The sequence below is a fragment of the Diuraphis noxia genome, unplaced genomic scaffold (genome assembly GCF_037042655.1).
Source record: "Diuraphis noxia isolate RWA-SAM2 unplaced genomic scaffold, SU_Dnox_SAM2 contig0002, whole genome shotgun sequence".
Classification (NCBI taxonomy): Eukaryota; Metazoa; Arthropoda; class Insecta; order Hemiptera; family Aphididae; genus Diuraphis; species Diuraphis noxia.
In genome coordinates, this window is record NW_028301712.1 from 77798164 (window position 1) to 77811201 (window position 13038).

A 13038-nucleotide genomic window follows, 5' to 3' on the forward strand; every position below is an offset into this window, starting at 1 on the left:
ATGGTAAATAAGGTAAGCGTGTGGTTAACTACTGTCTTACTTTGATCGGGTGATCTCGTAAAATCATGAGATTTTTTCAATATAGATAATAGATATTCGCTTTTATTTACTATCCAGTATCTACATGTTACATTTCACTTCTCAATGCTATATGCTATAATTGCTATAGTAAGCTACACTATTACAAGTTAAAAGTGCTACAGTCTACAGCTACTACTGTGTACTGAGCTGTGAGCAGGCTTCATCAAGTTGATCGTTCATGTCATCACTCATCACCTATATTACTTTACTATACTAATTTTATTCATTACAAATTATTTAAAATAATAATATGATATTATAGTCTATAAATAATTAATTATAATTATTTAAAATTAATAATTTTGTGAATATAGTATTCATTTGGTAAATACTCATTCTTCTTGCTGACTTAAACGTTTCACTCACAGTAGGTAATTATTTCAAAGTAGTAATTATACATCATTTGAAATTTGTTTTTTTCGTTCGTTAAAAATTCTATGTTTGTATTTATCTAATGTTGAAAAAAGGTAAGCCATTATACCAACATTTTATTAAATGCTTAATTAATTCTAGTCAATTTATTTGGCCATTTATATTTGTGTGTGTGTGTGTGTCATGTATACTAATGCTTATATTTAAACACTTACCTATTGCATTAATATAAAAAAACTGTTGAAATAACGGTATCCCAAATAACAAAATTTGTATCACAATATAAAACAAACCTAATTTAGGTATTTTAATTATATTTAAATTAAATTCATTTTCTGTTCTTTAGAAAGAATAAAATCATGGAGAGTTAAGCTTCATTAGATGTTTTAACTATTCATATCCTTATATGAATAAAAAAACATTATATTTAAGATATATTTGCTGATTTTTTAAACTTAATCAAGCCTAAATTATTAATTTATAACTATTCAAAGTGCTATGTAATAACTAATAATATGAGATTATATATTTTTTTTCAGAGGTTTCTGAATATTTTAGTAATATTATGGAAAAAGAGTCAGATATAAGTGCTAGTATAGCAGCAATCACTACATTATTGAAACTATTGGAACATGACAAATGTAAGTACACTTTTAAATAGATTACTTATAACGGTTGCAAACATTTAAACACATTAATAACATTGCTATCTAAAGTTACAACTATTACAAGTTACAGCCCCATAAATTAAATACCTACAGCTAATTTATAATAAACTTGGCTAAAGAGTATAAATGCTTTCATGTTTTTACTGTGAAATACTTATTGATGATAATTTTTGTATTCATTGTGACTACTTTACTATACTATACTATACTCGTATACGGTATTCCTAGTTAGTAGTTACATACTTAATAATAATTGTACTTTATAAATGTAGTAGGTTATTAATTTTTTTCTTTTTTAATATTTAGCTGAAACTGTACAAGAACTCGATTTAAATTTGCAATCTGCAGTTGAAGTGATTACAAATAGTAGTTTCCGTATTACTGGTGTATCTTCTGGATGTGCATTATTTATGCGGTTTATAACATTTGCTAAGTTGGATAATATTGTAAGTATTTTTAAAAGGATAGTGTTATTAATATTTTACTTAATTAAGTTTCATTTTGAATATTTAGACAGTGAACCTATATTTATGGACTTCTCACAATAGCGGACTACTTATTAATGGATATTTTATCGGGTCCCGGCAAAAATATACTTATTAGATAGGCCCTAAGTATTCCTAAGTTACTGGACCCTTCGATACAACTGTAATATATTTTTAATTTTTGAATAGCCAATAAGTGCAAAGATATGTATAATTTTACATAAATCAATAGTGAAAATAATTATTTAGTGCACCACAAATATTAATGAATATTCATCTGCATAATGACTTTACATAGCCAGCATTGAAATAATTATCGGTATTTCAAAGTTTTCTAAATTTGTGTGTATATGAGTACACCATTATGTCTTGTGGTAAGAGAAAAAGATTAACTTTGGCACAAAAAATTGAAATCATAAAATTTGTGGAAACAGAAAATGTTGGAGTACGAGCAGTAGCCGAAAAATTTAATATTGGTAAAACGCAGGTTAGTGATATATTAAAAAACAAAGTTTATTTATCACAAACATTTGTGAAGCAAGGAAGTGAAAAATCAAAACGTAAATTTCCAAAATCGGATGGTGAAATAATTGACACAGTGATATTTCAATGGTACCTACATGCTCGCGTCAACAATTTTCCAATCTCAGGTCCAGTATTGAAAGAAAAAGCATTAGAATTGGCATCAGAAGTTGGCCTTAATGAATTTAAAGCATCTAATGGATGGTTGCAAAAATTTAAAGACAGGCATCAAATTTCTTATAAAAATATTAACGCAAATCCTACATCACTAAAAGAATGTGTTATTACTGAATGGTTAAATAATGTAAAAGAAATTATTAAAGATTATAAGGAACGGGATATATTTAACTGTGATGAAACTGGTCTATTTTATCGTATTCTTCCTGAAAATACAATGAACTTTATAAATGAGACCTGTATTGATGGAAATTTATCAAAAGAAAGACTGACCATTATGTTGTGCACTAACATGGATGGAGAATTTGAAAAACCATTGATTATAGGAAAGGTTGGGAAACATAATTGCTTTAAAAACATTAATATAGACAACCTAAACATTGTTTGGAAGTCCAACACTAAAGCATGGATGACACGTAACATTATGACTGAGTGGCTTTTAGATTTTGATTATAGAATGACTCAATCAAAAAGAAATATAGTTATTTTTCTAGATAATGCAAGTTCTCATCCTTTGCTTAACAATCTGCAATCTATTAAATTAATATTTTTTCCACCATATTTATCATGTTGCTGTCATCCTCTGAAACAAGGAGTTATTCAAAATTTTAAAATTTTATATCGACAATGTGTATTGAAATATCAGCTATCAATAATGGACAATAGTCCTCGGTTACTAAATAGAATCAATGTGCTACACGCAATTCTTTGGATAAAACATGCTATTAATGAAGTTAAAAGATCAACAGTCAGAAATAGTTTCATTAAATCTGGTATCTTGATCTCAGATGAAAACCTAACAGAAGATAATCATGCAACTAATGATTATAAAGCATTATTATTTCGTTTGATTGGCGATGATTCAATTAATTATGCGGAGTTAGATAACAAACTTTTAACCGAAAATCAATCATTAGATTTAATCAAAATAATGCAAGAAATCATTGATCCACAAATAAGTGATGAAGATGATACTGAAGATGATACCTCATATTTTCTCAATGAAGATATAGTCTTGACAAATTTAGGACAAATTTCTGAGTCCACTGAAACAAAGAAAAATGAACATCAAGTTATTAGTTAAAAATCATTTTTCTTTATTTTTAATGTTTGCAACTTGTAGATTTATTTACTATTAAAAGTTAATATTATACATTTTAGTTTTAATTATCTAACATATATATATATTATATAAAATATAATTAAACTTTTATATAAATGAGCAAATATTTTAAATATATTACTATGTTAGTGTGATATTATAAAGTTTTCTCTGCCTCTATTTGTAAAATATTAATCATAGATAACATTGTATAAGAGTTTTATAATTATTATGATTAATAATATATTTACATTTTACATACACTAGTTATTCTATAAAATAACAATATACATTGTAAATGAGACTTTTTTAAATTGTTTATTCATATCATAGTGTATTGCACTATTATTCGATGTATAAAGATGATGATAGATTAATAAAATGTAATTTTATTGAAATATTACTTAGGTTGTTTTTAGTAAATTATTTTCAAGAATCTATCTTACTGTTATTTTAATTTTTATAGTATTAAGAGCGAGCAATTTTAATTTAAAACCAAAATGTTCTTCATTTAATATGTATACTTTTATGTACTTAATTTTAGACTTTTGCGGAATGTAAAAAAGTCATGTTGGATAGAGGAAAAGTATTTTTGAAGAAGCTTACCGATGCAAGAAATAAGGTTGCCAAAATTACTCTTCCTTTCTTTGTTGATGGCACTGTAAGTATTAAGATACATACATATTGTTTATAATATAAAATATATTTTCTTTAAGTATAATATACATATATATTTATATATATTTATTTATATACAGAGTCATTAATTAATAGCTTCTTTCTTCGAAGTGTTTCCACTCATCTGTAATATTATATTATGTATTATTTTTTTTTAATGTAAATTTATTTGTGAACTCATATCTATGTTATTTTACCCCTCTTATAACATGTACTTAATAGTATTGCTATGTACTGACGTCCCGCTGAGACATCTAAACACGCATATACATGTAGATATATATAAGTGACCTGGGGCGTATGATTTCGCCAACCAATTATATTGTGTAGGACCTCAATAGCTGTGTCGAAGGCCAAACTCCTAGCCTTTCCAAAATATTACCATAGTTGGAATTAGATATACGAAATATTAAATATGAAATCGTAGTCTTGACAGGCGTATCTAGAGATATGATTAATGTCGTCGGGTTATGGAGATTACGTATTGCGAATAACCAGGATATGGACCGACCGGTCGCATGGGCGTGGGAAGCTGCGATATTAGAATAATACACGTGTACGACTCGGCCATGGACACATACGTATCTTATCGATAGGAGAGGAAATGCAGGGAGTAGGACTATCTGGACTATATAGGAGAGCCCCGATTAGACCCAATTCAGACGTGAGCCACCAGAGTCAGAGCAAGCACCTTCACGCCAGACACCAGTCCAATTTAATTATTCGGACTTAGAATATTTTGCAATTAAATCAGTTGTGCAGTAAAAAGTGTTTTATTTACATAGTAATCAAATAAATATCTAATAATTAATCACAAACTAAGTTGTTATACTTATTACACTCAATCCATCTACCTCAACACCAATCGTTTGTCCTCCTGTATGCTGGGATGCTACAGTATGCAGAAATCTGAATAGATTGTAATGATTGTATATTTTTATATGTGTAAAAAAATATATATATATTATTTATTTTACCCATATCTCATTTACAGCAATAAGTAATAACCTTAAATAAAGATTATATTATATACCTTGTAAAAATTATTGTTTTAGAATATTTTGACACATTCAAAATCTAGAGTAGTGTTAGAAGCCATGAAATTAGCTGTGAATTCACAAAAAAGATTTCATGTTTTTGTGTCAGAATCATCTCCTGATAAAAGCGGGTAATTTGCTGGCGCATAATAATATAACTTATGAAATATTTTTTAATACAATTTTGTTTTGTTTAAATAGAATTGAAATGTACAATTGTTTGAAGGCACTTGATATTCCTTGCACATTGATATTAGATTCTGCTGTTGGTTATATCATGGAAACTGTTGATATGGTTATGGTTGGAGCTGAATGTGTTGTAGAGAGTGGTGGAATCATTAACAAGGTAATAAACTATTAACTAATATATTACTACTTTTATATGATGGTGTTAAAACAGTTTGAAATTAAATTGGTTTTGAATTCTTAAACTACATAGGTAGTGCGAGTGTTTTACATTTTAAAATGTTTTATATTTTTCAACTGTCTAAACGCCATCATATAAACGTAAGTTGTAAAAATGGTTTAAAAAATGTAAACCGTTTTAAAAGTTAAATGATCACACTATGTAATTTAAGAATTAAAACCGTTTTAATGCCATCATATAAACGTAGTAAATAACAATCACATTACATCATATTACAAATATTACAAAATTAACATTATTCTGGCTACTTTAACCCCCTTAGCTCCTCTCTCATGCTTTGGTTATGTCTCTGAATGATAATAGATGTAAGTGATAAGTTAAGTGTATAGCTCCTGTATAGTGATATATATACAGTGGTGTGCGCAGGAATTTGGTATGGGGGGGGGGGATGTCATAAATAAAAATGTATTATGTTTATGTTGATGAACTAGAGATCCAAAATCCACTCGTTAGAAGACTAAAAAAAAGCCCATGGGGGGATATATCCCCCATCATCCCCCCCCTGCGCAAACCACTGTATATATATATATATATTGAAACAATTTTTTTAATAGTAATTAATTCTTTTTCAAGATTGGAAGTTGTACTATGGCTATTTGTGCTAAAGAATTCAAGAAACCATTTTACGTGTTAACAGAAAGTTATAAGTTCTCACGAATGTATCCTCTGAATCAGAAAGATTTACCTAATAATTTCATAGTAAGTAATATTTTTCATAACCTTACATGATTGTGTAGAGATTAAGATTAATTATAATTTTGGCTAGATTATTATTATTATATAGTTTTATTTAATTGATTTTAATAATAGCATAATATTGTTGACATACAATAATAATAATTAGGGCTCGGAAGTTATAGGAGTTAAAAAAGGCAAAATATGCATGCAAATATACACAAAAAATTGTAAAATATGCATGAAAATATGTTAAATATGCAAAATAAAATGTATTAAATATGCAAACAAATTTACTACGTATATACAAAAAAATGTATTTTTTATGTTTGGCTTAATGTTTTGGCTTGTATTTTGTGATGGATTGTAATTTTTTCAATCTAAAAATATATATAGAATAAAACAAATTTTCTAGTTTGTGAAATTTTCGGCATATTATAATTTTTTTAAACACGTAGGTAGATTTTACAGAACACGGAGGAATTTATTACACGCGACAGTTCACACATGACTGACGGGGAAAATATACTTGCCCATATAATTCAGTCATACACCTATAAATACACTATTATATAGAATAAATCGCTATTAGATTAACGATAACGTCGATAGCATAGACGTTAGTGTAATAAAGATAAATACCCTCCGTTGATAAGTCGTGACTGTTAATTTAATCGAAAATAAATAAAATAATTATTAGGAAAAACATCAATTTGTGTAGAAAATATTAAATGAGAATAAAAATTCAATGAAAACTGAAAAATATGCATAAAAAGCATATGAAAATTGAGAAATATGCATAAAAAGCATATGAAAATTGAGAAATATGCACTTTTTTCTAAAATTGACAAAATATGCAAAAATATGCACTTTTAATTTTTTTTATTTAATCTTGTCATTGTATAAAATGGATTTCTAGCTTGGTCTGCTATAAATTAAGGGCATACAGAAAAATATGCAACTCCTACAACTTCCGAGCCCTAATAATAATATATTAAACTGTTTTATCACGATACAAACAAATAATTTTACATTTTATAGTAGTTTATTTCCAGTTAAAATATTTTTAAAACTTTATTGAAAAATATGTATTGCAGTCAAATTTCAACTGTTTTCATACACAAAACATGAAGCCAGAAACAAATATTTAACGACCTAATGTTTTCAGATTCAACATATAGACTCAAAATAAATAAATCTTCTATGATTGACATATTTTGATTCTGACCTAATCCAACACATTAACATATGATAGGTTAGGTTTGTCACATTAATTTTTTTTATTTATTAAGAAGATAGTTTATAAAATATTGAAATAAATACTATTTGCTTTTGAATCCAATTGTACCAAAATTACAAAATTGTTTGATTTAATTGAGTTTTGGACGTTTTGGTATCATTAATGATATAAAAGTTATTTGATTATTTTCATTTAATATCACTATATTACTATCTAATACATTTAAAAAAAAAAAAATGAAATATTTGTCATCATTGAAATACTGTGCAATTAAGCATACATTTTGTGATATTTGTTGTACTAACTTGGTTTTCATAAAAATGATAACCTTTGTTGGGTTCTACTAAAATATATTACTACTGTATTATTTTAATTGAAAATGTTCAAAGATCTATTTGTATTTTGTATTACTATTTTATTATTTTTTTTTCAATTTAGTACAGTGAGGACAACACAAATGATGATAATTTATTAAGTGCTCACCCCTCAGTGGATTATACACACCCATCTTACATCAGCTTACTTTTTACTGATCTCGGAATATTGATGCCGTCAGCTGTAAGTGATGAGTTAATAAAATTGTATTTGTGAATGTTTACATCTGGTATGTTGATAAAATTATATTAACAAAAATGTAATATTTTGTTAAATAAAAAATAAAAATAAAGATAAACTTGAATAATAATCTTATAAATTATACCATTTATCGTGTTAAAAATTATGTTTTTGTCATAGTAAAAATAACCATAGTTGCCTATAGCCTATACAATTTCCATATAAAATATTTTTCAATTTAAATGTTAAGTGCAAGGCCCTTGAATTTGCGAGGCTTTGGACAAATTCGCTGCTTTGATCTTCTCCCTTTCTCCCTTTACACATGTCCTGTTTTTTGTATGAAATATATCATATTAAATTTTTCATTTGGAAAATGTCTAAATGTCTGCATCGTGTGATTACTGCTAATATGGCAATAAGGGCCATTGCCTTATCTATTTGCCTTACAATCTATAATGCCACTAGTATAAGCTATTTATTCTAACCATAATTCTAATAAATTTTTAATCAATTATTTGATTATAATATCATTGAATACCTGTAATGTTCATTTATAGGTAATGTATAATATAATATTCTCAATGATAACAATATTATTATGAAATACCAAAAATCAATACAACTTTGATGTACCTGATTTGCCTATCTAGATCGCCGTGTGATTATGATAAAGTTTAAATATACCAAGGGGATTTTATGCTATTGTTTTCAATAGATACGCTTATACGCTTTCTAAACTACTGATTTGTTTTACTACACCGGTCAAAATTTCGAAAATATATGTATTTAAATTTATCTGAAGTTTAATTCGAATCCTTCGACAGCGAACGGAGTAAGCATTAGATATGCACGTGGCATAAAATGCCTAAATCGAAATTCTTTAAATGACAAAATGTTATACATTAAATCTAACGAATTCCAACACACCGATAATAATCTTAAAAGCCGATTTTATCTTGTTATCAAGAAAACTTTGAATCCTTAAAGCCACATTTTTATTTTTAAAACAAAAAATCAATAGAAAAAAAGTTTTACATTTTATGTTTATGACTGGTGTTTAAAAATATATTATGTATTATAATATAATTTTTTTTTTTATGGTTAAGGCTTCGACAACTGAGGTCATTAACCTGAGGAACTGTAGGGGAAGGAACTGTAAGGTTTTAACTCGTGGGTTTTTGGCAGAATTTTGAATGGGCACCCGTGGGTTTCTGCCATGCCCGGTTAGGGGCCGGCGGCCTCTCTCTCCAGACATCGCGAAATGCCCAAAGAGTGATGCCGCCCATGACCGAGATTCGAACCGGCGACTGCGTGCGTCGCAACCGACGCCTTAGTCCGCTCGGCCACTCCACCTCTAAATATGTTTTTAAAATGGGAGTAAAACTCAGTACGTTGAATGTTGGAACCATAAAAAACCTATCGGAAAAATGGACGAATGGACCACACCTACGGAAACAATGGGGTAAGAAACAGGCCTCAAAAGCTTGGTGTTGATCGTACTTGACTAGGTACAATGTAATTCTAGTAATTGTAACGACACAAGTCGTGATACTTTGTTATATATACTGACTGACATGGTTTTATTTTATCATTAATTTAAATGACTGATAAATCTATATTGAGTAGGTATAATATACATATTTTCTTAGTAGTGACGAATAAATGCACTTTATTAGACATTTAATATATAATATTATATTAGTTATATCTATGAGATGGTTTAAATGCATACCCTATTCGGCCTATTCAAATGGCCTGGAATAAGCTTATTGGAGGATTTGGGGGTTCAAACATCCGCCCTCCCGAAAAATATGTTTAAGCGTGATACTATCGAAGTCGGAAAGAAACTAACGCATAACTAAAATATATTAAAGTAAGTAGCTAAATTTATTATCTACTTCATTAGGTTAATTTGATCGAGGAATATTTACTAAGAATATTTTACGATGAAGAGGGAGATAAAATTTCACAGATAAATAATCATGCTCGCACCGATGTATCTTACGGATTGTTCTGATTTACAGTTTTCCGTTAAACCGTGAGTTTGTGAAACCATATAACATTATGATATTTTTATTACCTATCTCATTGCATAATATAGGCTCTAAAATTTATAATACTTATTAATGGAACATGAACGAATTTCTGTGGTTAAATAACGTGACTGTGCTGCTCGAGTAGGTACTTTGTGCATCTTACATGCAAACTATCTATAGCTATGGGATTGAATAATGATTTAAATGTGTTTATCAATATCACTAGTCAGTTAGGTAGGTCATAAAAATTAAGCATAATAATAATTTACATGCATATACTATACATGTATAATAGTACTATCTATATTGTAATATAATATTTTATAGGTCTTCCTTATTCATCTTTTAAATTATGTTAACATATAGCTGATAAAAATATTAAGCATCTATCAAGTATTAACATAGACCATAGTCCGTACTTTTCTGTTGTTACTGTTGAGAAATCATATCATAAATTCATAAAATAATATCACTGAATAATAAACGATTGAAGTAGTATATTTAATTGTTCTTTATAAAGAAGATAGATTTATGTACACTACATTACAATAGACCTCCAGTTTCCAGTAAATGAATTTAAGAATACCATATTAATACAATAATACTATAAATATAAATATATATATATATATAAATACAAGGTGATTCTTTTATCAAACAACACTCATTATTTCAAAAACTATTGACTTTTTTCAAAATTTTAGAACCATCTTGTTCTTGAACTATATATATATTTTTTTTAATTTTCACCCTTATATTTATCAGGTTAACCATTATCAACTTTTGATTTCCAAATGACAAACTATACTTAAAATTTCATTAATTAAAAAGGCTATTTTTTCAATGAATTTTCACGTTTAAATTTTCATTTTTCGTTAATCCGTTTACAAGACATAGCCTCCCAAAGTTGGATGGTGTTTGTGTGTTATAGGTGTATGTTAGGTGGTATTTACACACAAACACCATATAATTGTTGTTTGATAAAAGAATCACCCTGTATACAACAAAATATAATGTAGGTACCTAAGCTAAAACCTATCTGTTTTATATGTAGTATCTAAGTACACGGCCGGATTAAGCATGGAGCTTTGGAGCCCGGGCTCGTAGCCCTAAAATATTAAAGATCCCGAAGGGGACCTTCTATCTGAAACCAAGTTCAAATTAATATTTTAAGTTTAAATTTTATTTTTGTTACACATTTTTAAATTTTCATAATTGTATTATTTGTATTAATCAGTTAGGTTAGGTTTATCAGTCATATTTATCAATTAGTAAAATCAATATATTTAACGTTCCACCGAGAATCTAAAATTTATGTTATCATTTAAGAAAGTAAAAACCTAAAATAGTTGAAAAATTGTATTTCCCAATATTTAAATTTAATTAACCTGTTGCCATCCCTGGGAAAATTAAAATATGCCAGACTTAAGAAAATTATAATTATAATTTTTTATTTTTTATTTTATGTTGGCCCTCAACAATTTTTCACCCTATTAAACACCATACAATTCACCACCCGTTAAACGGGGCTATGAATACCAACTACCAATAGGTAGTTAAAAATGGGGTGTAACTCACATATAATACAGCTGCTTTTGTCTAGTTATGGATAAAACCACAAGGTTTAAAGGTTTTGATGGCAAAATAAATTTACTAAAGGCTTGGCACTGTTATCTGTGTTTATCGAAATCATGATCGAAATTAAGTTAATATCATAGATATATACAACAACAACTTGTTGTATATATTATCTATGGTTAATATTTATTATAGTTAAATACACGGACTATCTTAGTCCGTGGTTAAATATACGAATGGATCATAGCAGGAAAAATGTCTCACTGTCCATGACGTCATTATGCCGCTTATCATTTTACCATTGTTGATAACAGTAGACAACCATATTAATATATTATACAAAAGTTAACAAAACGCATTACAAAACGCGAATAGTAAGTTTTTTTTCTGTCTAAATAAGAAATTATTTAATAAAGGTAGCTGATATATAATTTTGGTTTATCTATTTAAAACAATAGAAAGTACCAACTTTTAAATAATAAAAAAAATAATAAGTATAATGTTTAAAACAAAAAACTGAAGACAGCAGCTTTTTATACTACCTATATCTATATAAGCAGAGGCGGACAGGCCAGGTGGGACAGTGAGAATAGCCTACAGCCTGGCTGAACCATGTAAATATTAAGCTTTAAACTAAAATAAAATAATAATGATTAAATGAATAAATCTATGAAAAGGTATTATAGGTAATTTTTAATATGGAATGGTTATAAATGCAAGTTGTCATTAATAAATAATAAAGAAAATGAAAATTTTATTCAGCCTAGTTCAGTGGTACTTCTATTTAAAACTTAATATATTTATTTAGTTAGGTATATATTTGTTTAAATTTTAGGGTGATCAAACAAGTACAGCTGCAGAGAATTTATTGGTAATGTTTTTAATATTATTGACAACTAATTATATTGTTTTTAAATACCTACTTATTATTCCTTAGTAAATATACTTAAAAATCAGTACCTACTTGCGGCTTGAATAGAGAGATAATAGGATACCTCTTAATTTTTATAAAAATATTTTAAGTAGTAAATATTTTAAGTTTTAATATTTTATTTTTAAGTTCCTATTTTCTCTAATTACATGTACCCCTTATTTCCACTGGGCCGAACACCCTCTGTACGTATCTGGACCTTTACAATCTTCATTAATTAAAATTAAAGACAGTCGGAAGAAAACTATGTAATAAGTAATACCAGTGGCGTCTATTCTATGGTATATGTGCTGCTGAAGCAACACATACATTTGGCGGGTGGTTGGATGTTGGGTGATTTTTTTTATATTAATACCTACTGAGACTTATTAGTGTAACATAATTAAAAACAAAACAATACTAAATACAAGTTCTGAATATACAGCATAGGTTGAATTAATTGTTATTAATTATAATGCCATTGTGTGTGTAAAA

At 27.7% G+C, this 13038-nt stretch overlaps 1 protein-coding gene across 3 annotated transcripts; it reads left to right on the plus strand.

Moving 5' to 3' along the window:
- Positions 1 to 82: 82 nt before the first annotated feature.
- Positions 83 to 8149, plus strand: eIF2Balpha (eukaryotic translation initiation factor 2B subunit alpha). 3 transcript variants are annotated; one of them, XM_089219588.1, is made up of 8 exons: positions 83 to 548; positions 993 to 1094; positions 1428 to 1567; positions 3952 to 4068; positions 5141 to 5253; positions 5324 to 5468; positions 6123 to 6248; positions 7903 to 8149. In XM_089219588.1, exons 1-8 carry the CDS (start codon positions 536 to 538, stop codon positions 8053 to 8055), a joined length of 909 nt encoding a protein of 302 aa, XP_089075714.1. In that variant the 5' UTR covers positions 83 to 535; the 3' UTR covers positions 8056 to 8149. The 3 variants fall into 3 exon arrangements, with proteins under 3 accessions (XP_089075714.1, XP_089075715.1, XP_089075716.1); XM_089219589.1 differs by having other exon boundaries at positions 83 to 452; XM_089219590.1 differs by having other exon boundaries at positions 83 to 448.
- The last annotated feature ends 4889 nt before the right edge of the window (positions 8150 to 13038 follow it).

Excerpts from the sequence above, each read along its gene's own strand:
- eIF2Balpha (XM_089219588.1), top strand. Across the intron at positions 5,469-6,122 it reads GTGGTGGAATCATTAACAAG|ATTGGAAGTTGTACTATGGC; the intron begins GTAATAAACTAT and ends TTCTTTTTCAAG. Across the intron at positions 6,249-7,902 it reads ATTTACCTAATAATTTCATA|TACAGTGAGGACAACACAAA; the intron begins GTAAGTAATATT and ends TTTTCAATTTAG.